General features: G+C 47.4%; 1 protein-coding gene and 2 long non-coding RNA genes across 6 annotated transcripts in view; 2 read left to right on the top strand and 1 right to left on the bottom strand.

Annotated features, from left to right (window-relative positions):
- Positions 1 to 8211, top strand: part of ZCCHC2 (zinc finger CCHC-type containing 2) — a 63441-nt gene extending 55230 nt beyond the window's left edge. Inside the window, exons 14-17 of one of the 4 annotated variants that reach the window (XR_012028470.1) lie at positions 741 to 885; positions 5042 to 5283; positions 5925 to 6428; positions 7476 to 8211. Coding sequence is in view for 1 of the 4 variants with exons in the window: in XM_072821474.1 (XP_072677575.1) it covers positions 741 to 808 (68 nt within the window). In the remaining 3 variants the exon portion in view is untranslated. Of the gene's footprint in view, positions 1 to 740; positions 2837 to 5041; positions 5284 to 5924 lie in introns of those variants that run through there. The other 3 variants (XR_012028469.1, XR_012028467.1, XM_072821474.1) reach the window with 3 other exon arrangements.
- On the bottom strand, positions 1181 to 10112 carry LOC140630765 (uncharacterized). The gene is made up of 3 exons (XR_012028471.1): positions 9809 to 10112; positions 6382 to 6435; positions 1181 to 6054 (listed from the first exon to the last, which is right to left on the bottom strand). It is a non-coding gene; the product is annotated as an uncharacterized lncRNA (long non-coding RNA).
- On the top strand, positions 9367 to 18029 carry LOC140630766 (uncharacterized). The gene is made up of 3 exons (XR_012028472.1): positions 9367 to 16158; positions 16331 to 16459; positions 17788 to 18029. It is a non-coding gene; the product is annotated as an uncharacterized lncRNA (long non-coding RNA).
- The last annotated feature ends 821 nt before the right edge of the window (positions 18030 to 18850 follow it).

Raw genomic sequence — 18850 nt, 5'->3', positions numbered from 1 at the left:
AAGGAAGGCACAATAAACCACTAAGGCACTTTGGAAGGAATATGACGGGAGTTTGCGTTATATAATGTCAAATCTCTTGCTTGCAGCACTTTTTTTTTTTAAGCTACAATCCCGTTTCATAGAATATGCAAAATTTTTAAATACAGAAGAAGTAGGAAGTGATGCAGGCATCTGACACGTAGGATTTTTAGTTACTCTTTAGTCCATCCATGCGTAGCCAGCTGGCCTCATGCACATTCCCTCATGGTGCCCTTTTCCCTCCCAGCAGATGCTTAAAAAATGCTACTGCATTTTCAGGAACAAAATATTTAAGCACTGGCTTGGGAGCAAGGGAATTATTTGAACTCTGCTTAATGTCATTACCGCCAGAAACAAGAAAATGTTCTTAAATGAGTATGAGTAAGATGGCAAGTTCAGCAGAGGAGATGTCAGACTGTTATCTTGCCCTTGGATTTTGCTTTTGTCATTTTGCCAAATCTCATCCAGGGGGAAAACAAAGTCTTGAGTTGCGGGTGTATACTTGGCATTTTGAAAGGAAGATTGAGTTTGATAGCTTTAGGTTGCACTTAAAGCACACACGTCACATTACTCCTTGAAGGTAACTCGTATTTACCATTCTGGAACCGTAGTGGCGCGGAGGAAGCTGCCTTCTGCCGGCATGCCCGTTTGCTATCTTGTAGTGGTTTGTGATGCGTTGCGTTGTAAGCAGTGACTTAGCACTTCTGTCTTTCCCGTTTTAGGCACTTACAGACTGAGATACGCACCTCCCCTCCCCCCTCCTAATGATACGTTGGATTCTGCAGAGTGAAACAAGTAAAGCTTGACTGCTTAATACCCTGACGCGTGGGGGAGTCATGGTGGGGTGTGGAGGGGAGGAGAGGAAAGGTATTTTATTTGTGTTTCTTTGTCTCTACATTTCCTAGATTTCTATGCAGTTGGGAGTTTTCATTTCTCTTGTACTGATGTCCAAAACAAAAAAGAATGCATTGCTTTTGAGCCTCTGGTCTCCTGGTTCAACAACAGGCTTATCTGTATGATACATGTAATTTAAACATCCAGACAAACTATCAAAAGGAAAATGTTTGCTGTGCTTTTTTTTTTTTTTACACTGAATACTTGCTGTGTGCAATGTTTACTGAATCTTTAAAACTGTGTATTTGACCTTTTTTTTACAACACTGGTGACAGTCATATGGTTTTGAAAAAGAGAAACTTCACTTCTTCCACGCTCTTCTCACTTTCACCCTCAAGGACACACGTCTCCCTGTCACCTTCCTTCCAGCAGCCTGTGGCAGGGGCAGCTGGCCATGCAGCGGTCCACGCTTCCGTAACCTGCCTTGCCTGTAAATCGAAGGTGAAATGTTTCACCTTAATCTGAAAGGAGAAATCAAGTCCCCAAATTGTGTGTATATACGTACTAAAACAGCATCACGTAAACACATATATGCAGTGCTTGTGGTCCAAATAAAAAATAAAGTGGAAGAGAGAGGAAGAAGTAAAACCATATGAAACTGAAAAAATAGGATGTCTGAAGTGGACAAAGAGCTTTTTCTTAAAAAAAAAAAAACAAAACAAAAAACAAAAAACCACGAAACTTTTTACTTCATCATACTTTTTTAGCCTGTTGCTTCAGAGAGACATAAAGTGAACAAACTAGTGTGAGTGTTGTTCTGTGTGTCTGTGTCTGTAACGAAAGTCGACAGCCGATTTCACTTGTAGTCTACCATTGTGTCGTGCTAAAGAGACACTACCTGAGTAAAGATCTCTTCTTTTCTCACACCAACTGTAGCAGTGTTACGTTGTGTTTAAAATGTTTATTGCAATCTGAGCAGAAGCTCTGCTTTCTGCAAAAGTCAGGTTTGTTCCCTCACCGTCTCTCGTAGCAAAGTCACTTTGATAACAGTTTACCACTTTGCTTGATTATAATGTGAAAGACTGAATTCTGAGTGTGTTAAGATGGTATTAATCATGTCAGTGTCATGTCACTAAGTTTAATGCTGCTGTTTAAAGAAAAAAAAATTTTTTTTAAAGCCAATCTATGTACTAAATTGCTTCCAGGTAATTTTTGATTTCCTAAAGTGCACTGAGATTATCTGGAAGACTGGGTGTATTTTTGGAACTGCTGCATTCAACAGCAATGAGCAACTACCACTGTATAGTCCTAGGTTTGGGGTCGGGGCTGGTTTTGTTTTCCCATTCCTCAGTACAGAGCAGAAATGACAGATTTTTGTTGTGTGAAGTAACGTTGGTATACAGCAGAGGAACTTAAATACTTGGTCTTGGTTCAGAAGCCTAACAGATTGCTAGACGAAAGGAAAAACTTGAAGAAAAAAGAAGCTTCATTTAATGCTTCATAGGTAGCGTTTATATTTATAGCAGCAATGTACATTTGAAACTAACTTTCAGGGTGGGAGTTAAAGGGGAAAGGGGGTGGGGATGAAGGGGTAGATGAAAGCTTTAATTTAAAAAGAAAAAAGTTCGAGTAAAGGAAATTATTTTGATTAAATATATTTTATTTGATCTGGGTATTTTTGGACCACATTATTAAATTAATTGTTAAGCTGCAGTTGAGCTGTTCCAGTGAGAGTTTTGATAAGCCACGTATGGACCGCATTGTGAATCACTTGCCAGTTGTACTTTATGGAGCTTATTTTATGATTTAAGATACTGTACTGTACATAGGAGGTATGTTACCTTCTCCTTATTTGTATGTTTACCATATACTTTGATATTTGAAATGTTATGTACTGGAAAGGCCACTTATATTTCTAGAACAGATTGGATTTTATGCAACCCTTTTTCCTTGAATTAACAGCAATAAAAAAAAATGAAAAACAGCTTAAGAATTGTGGTTTATTGCAAATTTTGTTAAAAGTGAAAGTAGGAGGACATCACGAACATGGTGATTCGTTTTCTCTCTTTAAGGAAAGCAGCCCTTTTTCCCCTGGAGTGCGGGGCAGTGAATCGCAAAGGTTTTCTTACCATCTGGGTGTTGGTTCTTCAGTGTTTCGTCCCCAGCAGGCCCACCGTGGGTCTCCTGTGTGGGCCCAGAGTGGCGTGGCGGGGGGAGGCTGTCCTGGCTGGAAGTGGGGAGAACCTGCTTTACTTTGTCAGGCATCTTACTAAGGACTGTGTTTCCAGGCAGCTCTCAGTACATGCAGTAGGGAGTAGCCTTGACTCCATTGGCTCTGTCTTCTCTGACCCAGTCCTGAGTCCATTTCCCGTACTCGGTGATTCACGGGGAGATGGTCTTAGCATGTAGTCCAGTCATCGGCTGGTCCCGATGGCTGGGGTCCCTCCAGTTGTCACCCAGCATTCTCAGTAGTGGACACTTGGGGGCTCAGCACCCAAGGCAGCAGACAATTGTCCAGAGCCACCTAGGGAAGGTTCCCTCTGGGTCCATTTGGGCAGCGGGCTTGGAACCGTCCCAGGATCCCTGATGGTGTCCAGAGCACAGCTTTACCCTTAGCCGATGGCACCTGCCCGGGGCACACGTCCCGAACTGCCCTCCTTAGCACGCAGGCTGCCGAAGGCACTGGTCCTGTCCCCTCCCCAGCCCCCTCCCTCCTCCCTCCGTCCTCTGCTGCTCCAAGGAGCCCATTGCCCAATGCTTGGTCATTCCTGTGCTTTGGTTCTCTCCCGTCTCAGATCCTCCTCCCTCCCACGAACAGTGTGTTCCTTTTCTCGAGCTTTATTGAAAAGGTGTCTTTTTCATAGTCTTCTGTGATTGTTTCTACTCATCTGGTTTTGCGGTCCTGATGTTACATTCCTACAGTTTATTCATTTTCCCTAACTTGACAGTGTTCCATTGCATAGGGGGACACGCACACAGTCACAATGCATCCATTCTGTCCACAGACATTTGGGTGGTTTTCATTTTCTTTGCTCTCACGGGAGCTGTTTGCTACCAGTCTCCTGGTTCACGTGTGCAAGAATTCTCTAGGCCTTAAATCCAGGAGTGCAAGTGCCAGGCTGTAGGACATACTGACATACTCGGTTTTCCAGGATTTGCCAAATCATTTTCCAAGTGATTAACAGGCTGACCACATCTGATCCAGTCCCTCTGTCCCTATCCTGACACCCTCCCAAACTGATGTGACGGTCCATGGAAGGCGAGGCACAGGACAAGCAAGGGTACCCTGGCTCTGTGGAGGAAGGGCTTGTGAAGAGGGGCAGGGCTTGGACTGTCCCTGGGGCAGGTGGCCCAGGACCGCGTCAGTGTTTTGTGGCTGGGGAGGTGGGAGGAAGAAACCAGGGCAGTTTGGCAGGGGAGGGAACATTTTGAAAGAGTTGTGAGGTTTGTGGTTCAATAGGCAGAAAGATTCAGGCTGGAGATTGTGATATTGATTGAAAAATTAGAAACTACCAAGTTTTAAAGAGAGGAGGAGCATGTCAACGATGGTATTTAAAGAAACTTGGATGGTTGAGGAAGGACAGTCTGGCCCTTTGGACACTGGTTAGGGTGTGGGTGAGGCAGCAGGAAGAGCGGGGCTGGAAGAGGCCTTGGGCCTCTGAACTTCATTGTCCCCGGACAGAAAATGAGACTATTTTAAATTGTGGTTGTGAGGGTTAAATGGATGAATATATGCAAAAGGTCCAGCATTATGAAACAGCACCAGGAAGGCACTCAGATATCCGTTGAATTCGATTTTGATGAAAAGGAAGATTGAGGTTACTGGTTAAGACACAGAGACCTGAGTCTAGGAGGGCAGTGATCCGGTCCTTTGGGTGGCGAGGAACCTGGCAAACACACTTCTGCCTTATTGTTAAAGTTAGTTATTTCAGCTCTGTCCAAAAAAAAAAAAAAAAAAAATATTCCTTGTCCTCAAAAATCAACACTCGTTGGGGAGCTTACCAAATTTTGGCAGCTCTGGGCTGAGTCGTGCAGTCCTGATTATTCGACCCTGGAGTAGAAGAAGTACATTTACAAGGCAAATCCACATTTAACTTTATGTAAGTGCTAAAAAATCAAATTTTTCTGAGAAGATTCCATAAAGATTAAAGCACAATGTAAAATAATCTTTTTTTTTTTTTTTTGACAGGTAGCATCTAGTACTTAAGAGCATCATCCACTTGAGCTTGGAAGACACCTTTTTTCAATTCTACATACTGATTACAAAAGCACTCTAAGGTTAAGGCAGTGAAACCAAATGGAGGCAAGCTGGGACAGTAGTTCAACCCCATAACCCTTCCATTACTTCATCTCAAAAGAATAAAGAGAAATGCTGACTTCTCCCACCCTGGCCACCCCGCGGAAGGGCCCATTTATTTTCAGGGAAATGAGGTGTGGGGGAGTGAGGAAAACATGGTCACTGTATGTCTGGACCTTCCTTTTGGGGGGTTGGAGGTGGGGGTGGAGCTATGAGAATGAAGGGCTCTAGGGTCCAAGGGCTGAGAGGCAGGTGTCACTGGGGCGGGGGGCCCTTTACATTGACCATGCACAGAGGGCAGCGCTGTCCTTTCCCAGCACATTGGCTTCCACGGTTTGGATTCCGAAGGGCGATCTAACAGCATTTTATCACTGCTTACAAATCGCAGCGATTGTGCCTATAACATGCGGAAGTAACTTTCTTTGCCGAATCTCAAGAAATTGACCTAATTCTTAAATTCCTCTTGAAAAATGAGAGCCCTCTGGATTGGAGTGGGGGTACACGTTGCCTGGACTCCGTTTGCAAAGTCTGTCCATCTCGGGAGCACAGGGGGATGTAGGCTCCCTCTTGCCTGCTCTGGAAAGTGGGGCGAGTCACAGACCCTTCGGCCCACAGGCTCGCTGTTGGCCAGTGACCGCATTTCGTCGTCCCCAGAGCTCTTCTCCCGAGACCCCATTTTGCTACTTGAAATTGGGGTGTGGTGGGGGGGTGTGGGGTGTGGTGGGGGGGCTCGGTGGTTCTTCATTTTTCTTTTTTTTTCTTTTTCCTCTTGCAGCTCCAACTGGGTCCGTGGTAAATGGAGGTCTCAGCCAGCCTCGCACCAAAAGAAATTGCTAATCGGGAAGCAGCGCCACCTGGTGAGGGACGCGGACAATGCCAGCAAGCAGATGTTCTTTCCCACTGACCTAATTTAGAGAAAATTGAACGTAAGGCAGAAAACATTTGAGACTGTAAGCCTGTGCCCAAAACCTTAAAGAATGCAGGCAGCTGGCCATAAAAGTAATTTGAGCAATCTCCTCTCTCGGTCATCGCATTCAAAGTTTATTATAAACATCTGAAACGCACTGATGGTCCTTGACAGTTTCCTCTGCACTCTCCCCCGTGCCGATCGGTCAGCACAGTGTGGAGGGCATGGGACCTTCCTCCTTCCCATCTTACAGATTTGGAACTCAGAGTCCAGCAGGGGTGAGTGCCAGAGACACACCAATGGGGAAGACCAGGCCCCAGCTTACCTCCTGCCCCGACAGGTGCTTCTCTGCTGAACCCGGGCAGTGACCTGGTAAGCCCTGTAAAACATAAGAGACCCATGATCTTAACACCCCTGGGGCCTCTGGACTTACAAGAGCGGATGGGGGCTGGGTCCTAGCTGGTCCGAGCATCTCCTTTCTGTGTCTCGTTGAGGGACTTAAAGATGTGGGATGAGGGAAAGTTGGCAGAGATGGGAAACCCGGGACTTTCAGAAGTAGCTGTTAAGCGCTTGCCTGTTTCTGATAAATTCAGGGGAAGCAACTCTCACCTACGTCCAGGGTTTTAAACATGCGCAAATATCCTCCGTTGGAACACTGAGTTTTTAATTATCTTCAGGTATCTCGATAAATTGAGCACTATGTGAATATTCCGTTAGCGGGGAGGCTGCAGAACTTGAGAAACAGCAGAAAAGAAGTAGGGCGAGCAGCAAAGACACGTAACTGCTGATATGTTTAAAGCTCCGACACGTACACCGTCCCAAGCACTCCCTCTACCAGTTACCATCATTCCCAAACAACCCAAAGGCCAAGAATGACGGCAGCAAGATTACCTCCAAGCAGGAAGTGACAGTGACCCCTGCCCCGAAAGCCTTCCTAAATGCTAAGGATGCCACCAAGTTACCTAGTTGTTCCTCAGTGCTCATTCTTGCTAGCACATCAGGGCCAGGTCATGTTTGTAACATGGTCACTCAGTTGTGTCCCGGGTGCCGTCATCAAGTGAACTTGTAGAAGAGATGGCATTCGTCGTGATTTTGTTCCCGGCACCCACCCACAGTACACATGACCTTTCTCCGGCTCATTGACGGAATGGAGGAAACATTTACTCTATAAAAGAGGAGGATCAAATTGACAAAATACGTAAAGCACTCCGTGTCTGACACATAGTAGGTGCTCAAGAAATTCATAACGGTAGCCAATACCTTATTGCCCAAGATGCCACTAGCCCATTTCCGCGTCCATTTTTACAGTAGGGGAAATGGCACAAAGGCTGAGTATCCAAGGGCACAGAGCAATTATTAAGGGCTCGTACCCACTGGGCTCCTCTATAGCTATGTACCTATGTCGTGGGATTTTTGTAGGCATGTCAGCGTGATGGTACAGCGCTTCCTGTGATGGGATCAGGCCAGTGGGACTCGCAGGTAGGTGCTACCTTAAACTCTGTCGTCTTGAACACCTGGTCTTCCTAGACCTTTCGTTTTCTTACTCGAAAGCTGACTTGGAAAAGATGGTAGAGATTGAACTAAATGATCTTGAAATTCTGTGACTTGAATCTTGCTTTTTCATTTTAAGGGGTTTATTGAAGTTTTAGAATTCTTTGCCTTCACACTTACTTTTGGTTTAACGGATTTGAAGTCCTTGTTGGGTGTGGTCAGGAACACAAACCCCAACTGTGGGCAGTAAGCTGATGGGAGGGAGAATTTTCCAGGTCCTTGGGGGACAGCCCTGAGGAGACCCCACTAGGTGGCAGTGTAACCAGCGTGCTGGCTGTGGGATCCAACTGAAGAGCGCTTTATGTTCCTGCTTAACACCCGCCCCCCCCCCCGTCCTGACTTGCTCAGTTCATCCCAACTTGTATTGATAAAAGTTTCTATTTGTGGGGCCTTTCAGTCAAAAAATAAAGCTCATATTCCCGAGTCTTGTGCGGAAGGAAACAGAGTTAGGCATAGCCTGCACACTGGCGACACCTAAGGTCCACGGATGAGAAAGGCTTTTACATCTTCAATGGTCGAAAAAGAGTAACTCTTCATGACACATGAAAATTATATGAAATTCAAATTTCAAAGTCTACAAATAAAGTTTATTGGAACACAGCCACTCATCCATGTGTTATTACGGCTGCTTTCGTCCTAGGACAGAGCCTGAAGTAGTGACAGTCTCTTTATGGAAGAAGCTTGCTGACCCCTGACCTCTATCAGCCTCATCTAAATGAAGAGGACACTTTCCAATGTCTTTAAAGTTCTGAAGTGTGAGCGTAGGAATTTGCAGGAATTTGCACTGCGTCCTTTTGGTGCTGTTTTCTTGGCACAATAGAAATAGCGAGGGGTGCGGGAGCGGGCCTGCCCACGTTCAGGCAGCCGCTTAGCAGACGTCCCTTGGCTGCGACCTCGGAGTGTGGTAAGGGGCACACCTGGCTGTGACCTGGTGACAAGCGGGGGACCACAGGGAGTGGAGAGCTGGACTCTGGCAGCCCAGAACTGGGGAAGGGGCCTCAAAGGCCACAGCATTCTCCCTGGGCCAATGGGCCAAGAAGCAAGGGCGCGGGGCGGGGGACACAGCGTCCTTGGTCCTTGACGAGGGGCTGCAGAAGCGCTGCGGCGGCGCCCCGGGGGGGCAGAGGGGGAGGGGCGGGCGGGGGAGCGGGTCGGAAAGAAAATCCTGCCTTCTGCGGGCTGGCGCGGTGTGTGCGGCCTTGGATCCCCCGAGGAGCCCAAGCAAAACCCCAGGTTCCTGACTCCCTTCTCCAAACTCAGGCCTACGGAATGGGGTGCCCAAGTCGGGGGGGGCGGGGGAGCAAAGCAGAGCCGGCAAGGGCGGGAATGACGCCGCGCGGGTTCTGAAGGTGGGGAGCGGGGTGTGCCCGAAAAGCAAACGTGGTTTTTTTTTTTTTTTCTTGCCACCACTGGTCCTTGCGGCAGGATCAGGAGTCGCCACCAGAGAGCTTGGCAGTGGGGGTCCCCGGGGCGGGGGGGGGGGGTGCGGCGCCGGGCCGGGCCGGAGCTGCAGCGGGGTCGTGGGCCCCTTCCCAAGCCCGGGGCGGGGAGCGGGGGGCGGCGGCGGCGGGGCCTCCCTGCCAGGAGCGCGCGTCCGTGGCCGGCAGGGGGCGCCGCCGAGGCTGCCCGCCGGGTCCTGGGCGTCCGCGGCCTCCCGCGGGCTGGGTCCCGGGTCCCCCCGCCCCGCCTCCGGGGCTCCCGCCGTCCCGCCGCCGACCCACAGCAGCCGGCCCGAGGGTGCCCAGGTGCAGGCCGGGCCGACGCCGCAGCGCCGCCTCCCGGGACTCGTGGGGACGGAGAAGGCGAGGCCGGCGCCCGGGGCGCCTGGTGGGGTTCCGGGGCGACCCGACACCGCCAGGCGAGCGCTTTCCCAGCGTTTCCGAGGGATCCACCTGCCAACCAGTGAGTGACAGAACAACTGTATTTAAGCAGGTCCCTGGACACCCGTCCACGCTCAGGCCAGTTGCGGTTCGTCAAAGGCGGTGCCCCTAGCGACCGGCGTGCTCCGGTTTGGATCCCAAGCTGCCGCCTGAGCGGAGCCCCAGCTCCCTCCCTCCCCGCAGGCGCAGGTGACAGGTGCGCCCGCGGGCCCGAGCGTCGGAGCTCAGACAGACACCGGCCCGAGCCCAGCGAGCACATCGGGAGCTCCACACGTTGTTACGTTTCCTTCAGGAATGTTTTCTTGTTCCAAACCCACCTACCTGTTTTAGGGCCTTTCAGAATTAGGAATGCCTCTTTCCTGTGGGTTAGACTGCCCCCTCTGTCCTTCGGTTTGTGTTAGCTTCTTCTGTTTCATATGATCGTAATCCTCCCATACGTGTATTTTATATCTTTCCTTTTTATAATGGATGAGCCAATACTGATACTTCGATTTCTAAAGTTCATCGTATTAGGGTTCAGGGTCGTGTTATGGCAAACGTGTGACATGTACCCACCACCACCGTCTCCCACAGAACAGTTCCACCGCCCTTCAAGCCCCCTGTGCTCTCTGCTTCCTCACCCGTCCCTCCCACCCCCAGCAACCACGGATCATTCTATTGTCTCCATGGTTTTGCTTTTTCTAGAATAGAATGTCACATAGTTGGAATCATACAGGACGTAGCCTTGTCTGATTGGCTTCATTCGCAGGGTAATTTGCATCTATGGTTCCTCTGTGTCTTTACATGAAATGATAGCTCTTGCCCTTTTTTTGCTGAATAATTCATTGTGTGGATGGACCAAAGTTTATCCATCTACCCACCGAAGGATATCTTGGGTGCTCCCAGGATTTGGCAATTATGAATAAAAAACTGCCCTTAACATCCATGTGCAGGTGTTGTGTGGACATATATTCTCAACTTATGGGAAAATACCAAGGAGTGCAATTGCGGGACCATGTGGTAAGATAGGGTTAGCCTTATAAGAAACCTCCAAACTGTCCTCCATCTCGCATGGCTTCCACTTTGCATCCTCACCAGCAGTGAATGGAAGTTCCTGTTTCTCCATGTCCTCACCAGCATTTGGTGATATCAGTGTTTTAGATTTTAGCCGTCCTAGTAAGCACATAGTAGTGTATTATTGCATGAATTTGCCATTACCTAATGATGTACCATGTGGAGCATCTTTTCAGATGCTTGTTTGTCATCTTTTGGGGGGAGGTGTCTGTTCAGAACTTTTGCTAATTTTTTAAAAAAATGGGTTGTTTGTTTTCTTTTTTTTAAAGATTTTATTCATGATAGAGAGAGAGAGGCAGAGGGAGAAGCAGGCTTCATGCAGGGAGCCCAACGCAGGACTCAATCCTGGGACTCGATCCCGGGACTCCAGGATCACACCCTGGGCCAAAGGCAGGTGCTAAACCACCAAGCCATCCAGGGATCCCCTGGGTTGTTTGTTTTCTTATGTTAAGTTTAAGGCATTCTTTGTGTGTTTTGGGTATTAATCCTTTGTCAGATATGAGTTTTGAAAAGATTTTTCTCCTTGTCTCTTCATTCCGTTGATGCTTCATTCTTTCTATTGCAATGAAACAGAAATGTGGGAATCCTGAGAGAAGCCAGTCAGGGGGTTTCACTTGGTCACTATTCTTGTCAGATGCACACCAAGCGGTCTCCAGGGGCACTTCCTTATGCATCCAGCAACGTGCCAGGACTGGATTCCTCAGTGGTTGCCAAGCCCTTGACCCAGAGCTGGCACAGATCATTTGGCGGTGGCAGTAGACCCTGGGGTCTTCCAAGTCACTTCCTTGTAGGGATAACCAGTTAGTTTAATTACTTGCCCGGAAGTCAGAAATTGTGGGCCAACAGTGACATCCCCTTATAATTTCTTCAACCTTATTTGGGACACAAAGGCTGAGTTCCTCCCCCAATTTATTTCTAGAGACATGCGCAGTAAAAGAAGGAGTAAGCCAGTTTTAAAACGCCAGGATCAGGCAAGGCCTGCAGCTGTTGTGACTCCTTTCTGGAACACACACACAGACCTTCACAGGGCCCCGGAGGAACAAAAGACAATGGTTTGGGCCATAAATCCTGCCCGAGTCTCACAGGATGGGAAATCCGTGCTTGGCAGTGGGAGGGAAGCTGTGCTCCGTAGAGGGGCTCTTCCTATGAGTCTCCAGAACCCTCCTCCCACCCCACTCACCTCATGACAAACTGATGTGCTGTCCTATGGCTTCAGATTCCCAGAGTATCTGCTCTGAAGCTCGATATTAAGACATACACGTTTTCAATATGGCTTTACTGAGAAGCACAGCAAAGAGAAAGTGTATGGCCCCAGGGGAAAGAAATCATTGTGTCTGCCAAGCTGGCTCTGAATCCCAGTTCCCTCTAAATCAGCCTTCCCACCTGATGGAAAGGGGAGATGTGTTTGTCTGGCAAACACGGCCGTAATTTTTGATTGAACACAGTTGGGAAAGTCGAGAGAAGGAGGAGGAGCTCAGTGGGTGGTGATGCCTCTCCCAGTGCCATCCCAGGGCCATCTGGGTAGCCTGGGACATGCAGACTCCAGGGCCCAGGGAAGACTTGAGCGAGGACATCTCAGAAGCTTTCAGGCTGCTCAGATGTACATTGATCTTGAAAATCAGTAAGTCAAAAGCATAAAGTTTAGAAATTAATTATAATTAATATAATAATATAATAAATTAATTGAGGGTTAACCGTAGGCCTACAGTGACATCCCTTCATAACTTCTTTAACCGTATTTGGGACACAAGAGACTGAGTTGCTCCTCAGTGTGTTTACAGAGACGTGTGCAGTAGGATAAGTAAGCCAGTTATTAAGCTCCGGCTTCAAATAGGGGTTGCAGTAGCTGTGTGACTCTGGACAAATATTTAAATACCTTAATTCTCCTCTGCAAAATGTGTGTAACAGTGCCAGAACCTGCACAGCTACCAAATGTCCTAAAGTTCAAGTGTTTGAGACCTGCAGGAAAACACAGGAAAGTCTCTCTGAAGAAGAGAAACAGGGTTTCAGAAAGTATAGAATGTCTCCCGCTTCTGCTTTCATTTCACATGATGTAATGGTAACGACTAGCTTTTTTTTTTTTTTTTTTTAAGATTTTTATTTATTTATTCATGAGAGACACAGAGGGAGAAGCAGGCTCCCTGTGGGAGCCCGATGCGGAACTCGATCCCAAGACCCTGGGATCACTCCCTGAGCCCAAGGCTGACGCTCAACCACTAAGCCATTCAGGCGCCCCTCTCTGGTGAGATTTAGAAACAGGACCTTTTCTGAGATGCTCACAGTCTAAACTTAAGATGTCCAATTTGGTTGCCACTAGCCACAGGTAGTTATTTAAGTTTAAATTTTAGTTGATTGGGCAGCCCCGGTGGCGCAGCGGTTTAGCGCCGCCTTCGGCCCGGGGTGTGATCCTGGAGACCTGGGATCAAGTCCCGCATCGGGCTCCCTGCGTGGAGCCTGCTTCTCCCTCTGCCTGTGTCTCTGCCTCTGTGTGTGTGTGTCTGTCATGAATAAATAAATAAATAAATTTAAAAATATATATTTTAGTAGATCAGTGCAATATGAGAGTCCAGATACCAATAACTGATGTTCAATAAAAGGTACAAGGTGATTTAGTGGACAAGGGATAGTCTTTTCAATAAATGGGGTTGAAACAATTGGATATACATATTCAAAAAAGTGAACAGTCCCCACCTTGCACCATATACAAAATAGTACATTTAATGGTCCGTTTAACTCAATATGGACCATACATCTAAATGTAAAAAGAAAAACTATAAAATTTATAGATGGAAACATAGGGGGAAGAAACCTTTCTGGCTTTGGTCCAGGCAAGGATTTCTCAGGTGCTACACTGAAAACACGATCCATAAGAGACTAAATTAATAAATTGGGCTTTATCGGAATTAAAACTGCTCTTTGAAAAGCATTCAGAAAATAAAAAGACAAGTCATCAATTGGGAGAAAATATTTGCCTATTATGTATTTGATAAGGGACTTGCCTCTAGAATGTGTAATGAACCCTCAAAACTCAATAATAAGAAAACAACATAATACAAAGAGTGCAAAAAGATATGAACACTTTATGAAAGAAGATACACCAATGTCAAACCTATGAAAAGATGCTCCACATCATCAGGCAGCTGGGAAATGAAAATTAAAGCAGCAGTGAGACACCCCTACAGACCCATTAGAAATGGCTAGAATTAAAAGACTGACCATAACAGTTGTTGGCTGGTTTGTAGAGGAACAGGCAGGCATGTACAATGGTACAACCACTTTGGGAAAGTTTGTCTGTTTCTTAACAAGGTAAACAAAACACCTACCATGATCCAGCCATTCTACTTTTAGGAATTTACCCAAGAGAAATGCGAGCATATGTCTACACAAAGATCTGTGCAAGAATACTCATAGCAGCTTTATTTATTCATAGCCAAAAAGTGGAAACCACCCAAGTATCCATCAACAGGTGAAATTTTATCTCCAAACAATGAAATATTACTCAGCAATAAAATGAAACAAACCGAGACAATATGGATGAATCTCAAAATAGTTTTGCTGAAAGAAGCCAGACCCTCCCCACCCCTAAGAAGAGTACAGAGCATGATTCCATCTACATGATGTCCCACATCATATATGTAAACTACTGTCTAATGACAGGAGGCGGATCAGTGGTTGCCTGAGTGTGTGTGTGTGGGGGGGGGGGGTGCAGGGAGAGGGGGCAAGGATGGAAGGATACAAATGGACATGAGGAAACTTCTGGACATGATAGGTGTATATTCACTACCTTGATTGTAGTAATGGTTTCATGGGTGTCTGTGTCAAAACATCAATCTTAACATTCTATGTGCAGTTCATTGATGCCTTTTATACCTCAAAATAGCTGTTAAAACTTTAAAGGTTTAAATAAAATTTAAAATTCAGTTGGGCTAGCCAAACTTCTAGTCCTCAATAGCCACACTGGCTAGTGGCTACCATATTGGATGAAAACACTTCCAACACGACAGAAAGTTCTACTGAATAGTGCTGGAACAGACAGGGCATCTCCTGTTCCAGGCTGGCAGGAAGTTCCAATAAAGGAGGATGTTTCTCCTGGCCAAAGAGCCTGCTGCCCCTCTTGTCTACAGAGTAAAATGGATGATGGAGGGGAGGGACTTTGTCAAGCAGTCATCTGCATTCAGGACAGATCATTAGAAAGGGGCCAGGTGGCAGGTGCTGCTGAGGGTAGGGAAAGGGGGAGGTCCTGAGGCTCTGAGCTCCAAGGTGGAGGAAACCACCTGCTAGATGAATTGAGCTGAGGAATGAGGGATGCAGAGGGAGCAAATGGTAGAATGGTAGAAAGTTCAATCTCCTTTAGAAATCTTTTGGTTCAAACTGGATGGAGGAAATGAAAGCAAGCGGGAATGGGTGGGCCCAAGTCTCCATAGAATTGGGAAAAAAATGCCAGAACCAGGAAAACCCAGGTGTCCTGGTGCTGGGAATCTAGGTTTTGATGATTAGGAAAATAAGTAGAAATTATAATTGTGGGACTCGTGTTAACCATGCCTATTTCTTCAGTTGTACCAATGGAGAGCATTGCTATTTTGCTTTCTTGTTGTGTTCCTCAAACTAGGTGCACCCCCCAACTAATTTACGTATTCTGTGTGGCCAGGGGAAGCCACAGCCCCTTCTGAGAATGATGCTGCTGCTTCTTTTTTTAAGATTTTATTTATTCATGAGAGACACACAGAGAGAGGCAGAGACACAGGCAGAGGGAGAAGCAGGCCCGATGTGGGACTCGATCCCAGGACCCCGGGATCACGACCTGAGCCTAAGGTACTCAACCACTGAGCACCCGGGCGCCCTGAGAATGATGCTCTAAAGTGCTGAAATCCTGTACCCAGGCTTACGAAGAACCCCGCTGGTGTAGAGAGGCAGCTGGGTGCCCGAGGCTCCTTGTGCTGGACAAGGAATGTAACTGCAGGGCCACGGGGCCACTCGAGTTGGCTTCTGCAACTGGGCGATTCTCACCCCGATTCCAGAATGCAATGGAGGAAGAGTTGGGCTTTTCTAGAAATCAGGCCTTTTTTGGATAAAGGGAAGGAGTTGAGAGGACAGAGGATGCCTGCTGTCCCCAAGTCTGGCCGCAGAGTCATCTCAGCCTGTACTGTGACCACATTCTGCCTGCAACTCCTTCTCCTCCAATATATGTGTTTGGAAATACCCATTTGAACAGAATCCGTTGGGGCCAAGGGCTTGGTGCTGCACTGGGATGAGACCACACGTGGAGGCCCACGGGAGACGGAGGGTCGCGCGGGGCCTGAGGGCGCAGGGGCTGCAGGAGGGTGCGGGCGGCCCAGGGTCTGGGGTCGTGTCTCCCCTATCCAAGGAGGTCCTGGCTGGCTGTGGAGCAGTGGGGGTGCGACTCCCCGGGTGTTGGTCTACTGGGGACACCCCTCCCCAGCCTCTCCAGTTCCCTTTTAGGAGCGAGAGAGACTCCCAGAGGAGGCTGCCTCCCGGGGGTGTTGGGATACAGGGACAGAGAATGCTAACTCCAGAAAATGCTGCTGACAAGGGGGCCCCCACCGCTGCCAGCACCCTTGGAGCCCGCAAGCACCTGGAGGCCGGGCTCCTGGAAGAAGGTGAGAAAGGGCCCTTTCCCCCGAGGCTGCGTCCCAGGGCTGGTGGTTAGGAAGTGCAGCCCGGCTCCCCTCAGCCGCCTCCAGGGGCTCAGCGGGACAGGCCCCCCCACCCATGCCCCCATGCAGGGAAATCTTGCCTTTCGGATGTCTTCTTCCCTCCTCCATCCCCCAGGATCCTAACCCCACCTGCCTCAGGTTTGGATTCTCAGCATTTGGGTCCACTGTGAATTGAGAAGGGAGAGACTGGAGCCGGGAATGAATGTCTGCAAGACAAGGCCTGTCCTGTACACCTATGCGCTGGGTGAGTGTGAATGAATGAATGAATGAAGGAAGGAAGGAAGGAAGGAATGAATGAAGGAATGAATGAAGGAATGAATGAAGGAATGAAGGAAACATCCCCCCACACCCTCCCACACCCCACACCCCCATGCTTCCCTCTTGTTCTTCCTGGAATCAAGTAATGATGATTCTCCGAGTGGACATTTTAGGACCGCAGCCCTGATGAGAAGAAATCCCGAGGGGCTTCACACCCCTGGATCTTTCCCCCTGGAGACAAGAAAAGGCCCTTCAAAGCCATCAACTTCCTTAGAACAACAATTGGAAAGGCAGGAAAAAACAAAGCAAAAGCAAATGGTCTCATTTATCTATTTTTAAAATGATACATGTAAAACAAAGAGAGATGTTCAAAACATTTTTTTTAAAGAGTAAAACAGTTAAAATCCCTGGTCTCAGAGCCTCAATCCTAATTCCCGCCCCAGGGATAAGCACTGTCAATGTGACGTGTGGCCAGCTTCATCCCACCACCGGGTCCTTGCGTCGCACTTGGGCTTTGCTGCTGTTCTCACACCCAGGACAGCACCCCATGCCATCCCATCTCCCCCCCCCATCACCCCCACCCCTTGTAGGGCTTTGTTCCCTCCACCTGGAAAGCCCACCACACCCTCCTCTGCCCTTTCTTTTCTTTTTTGGGAAGGGATATTTTATTTTATTTTATTTTATTTTATTTTATTTTATTTTATTTTATTTTATTTTATTTTTATTACACTATAATCTTCATATAGTAAAGTACACAAACTTTAAAGTCTGAAGCCTAGTGAATTTTTACACAACTCTGTACATATATATTCCCCCAGATAGAGACACCAGCTCCACCAGAAGGCTCTCGTGCTTTGAGCCAACACCCTCCCAGTGGTAACGGCTGCTCTGACCTCCTCACCCCTAGATCCCTTTTGTCTGTTCACGAGTGACCTAATGTCCTTTTGGGTCTCCAGCATTGCTGTGGAGCTCATGCCCATCTTCCAGGTCTCAGCTTAGATGTCACCTCCTTCCTTTCCTTAGCACAACCTTGTCCCCCTTTTTTTCCCCAGAGCACTTCTCAGTTTCTGTTTGTTTACAGGTTTTCTCCCACAACTAGATGGTAAGTGTCCTCTCCTATTACCTGCCATCTCCTGAACCTGTAGCACAAGGTCTAGCATATGTAGGTGATCAACCAATATTTAGTCAATGAATATGTGTGTAAATGAAAGACAGAAATGCCCCAGGTATCAATTTATATGGCCCTCACTCTAGAACTCATCATTTGTTCACATGCTGGCTTCTGTCTCGAGGCTTCTGTGCTTCTTGTTATAGAGACAATATTCACCAAATTCAAACGTGAAGACTTAGGAATACTGGAGCGGTTGAGTGTGCCGGGAAGCAACAAGTGGGCTAATTCTCACCCTAGGAGTAACAGGATTGCTTTCTCCACCAAGACTGGGCTTTCGCTTTATGCAGTTGAATCAGTGTTGTATAGAAGCACTCCATTTGGGCTACATGAAGACTCTCAACAGTGGTAATCTCTGTTGGAGTGAGCAAGGATCATGTTTTCAAAAACTTCCTAAAATAAATAAATAAATAAATAAATAAATATAATAAAAATAAAATAAAAATAAAAACTTCCTTGATATTTGGCCATGTTTTAAAAATAAGCACATAATAACTTTATTTTTTTTAAAAAAATAATTTATTTACCGCAATTTTTGTGGTAAAATGCACTTCACATGAAATTTGCCATCTTAGCCAATTACCAAGGGTACACAGAGTTGGGGAGTGTTCAACCCGAGGGGAGCAACCAGTCTCTGAGCTGTCGCAGCTTGCAAAACTGAAACTCTGTAGCCTCTAAGCCACAGCTCCCCATTTCTCTTTCCCCTCAACCCCTTCTACTTTCTGTCTCTGGGAATTTGGCTACCCTAGGAGCCTCCGGTGAGTGGAAGGTGAATTAGAGCATTCAGTATTTGTCTTAGTGACTGGCTTATTTCACTGGGCATAATGTCTTCCAGGGGCATCCACGCGGCTTGTCAGAATTTACTTCCTTTTTTAAAAACTTTTTAAATGTATTTATTTATTAATGAGAGACACAGAGAGAGAGGGAGAGAGGCAGAGGGAGAAGCAGGCTCCATGCAGGGAGCCTGACATGGGACTCGATCCCGGGTCTCCAGGATCAGGCCCTGGGCTGAAGGCGGCGCTAAACCACTGGGTCACCCGGGCTGCCCACATTTACTTCCTTTTTGAGGCTGAATAATATTCCACTGTATGTGTGTGCCAGAATTTGGTTATCCATTCATTCCTCAATGGACACTTGGGTGGCTCCCACTGTTGGCTGTTGTAAATAAAGCAGAGCGTCTCTCTAAGGCCCTGCTCTCAGTTATTTGGG

This window comes from Canis lupus, chromosome 1 (genome assembly GCF_048164855.1).
Source record: "Canis lupus baileyi chromosome 1, mCanLup2.hap1, whole genome shotgun sequence".
NCBI lineage: Eukaryota > Metazoa > Chordata > Mammalia > Carnivora > Canidae > Canis > Canis lupus.
The sequence above is the reverse complement of the archived record's forward strand: the minus strand, read 5'-3'. Positions and strand labels throughout refer to the sequence as shown.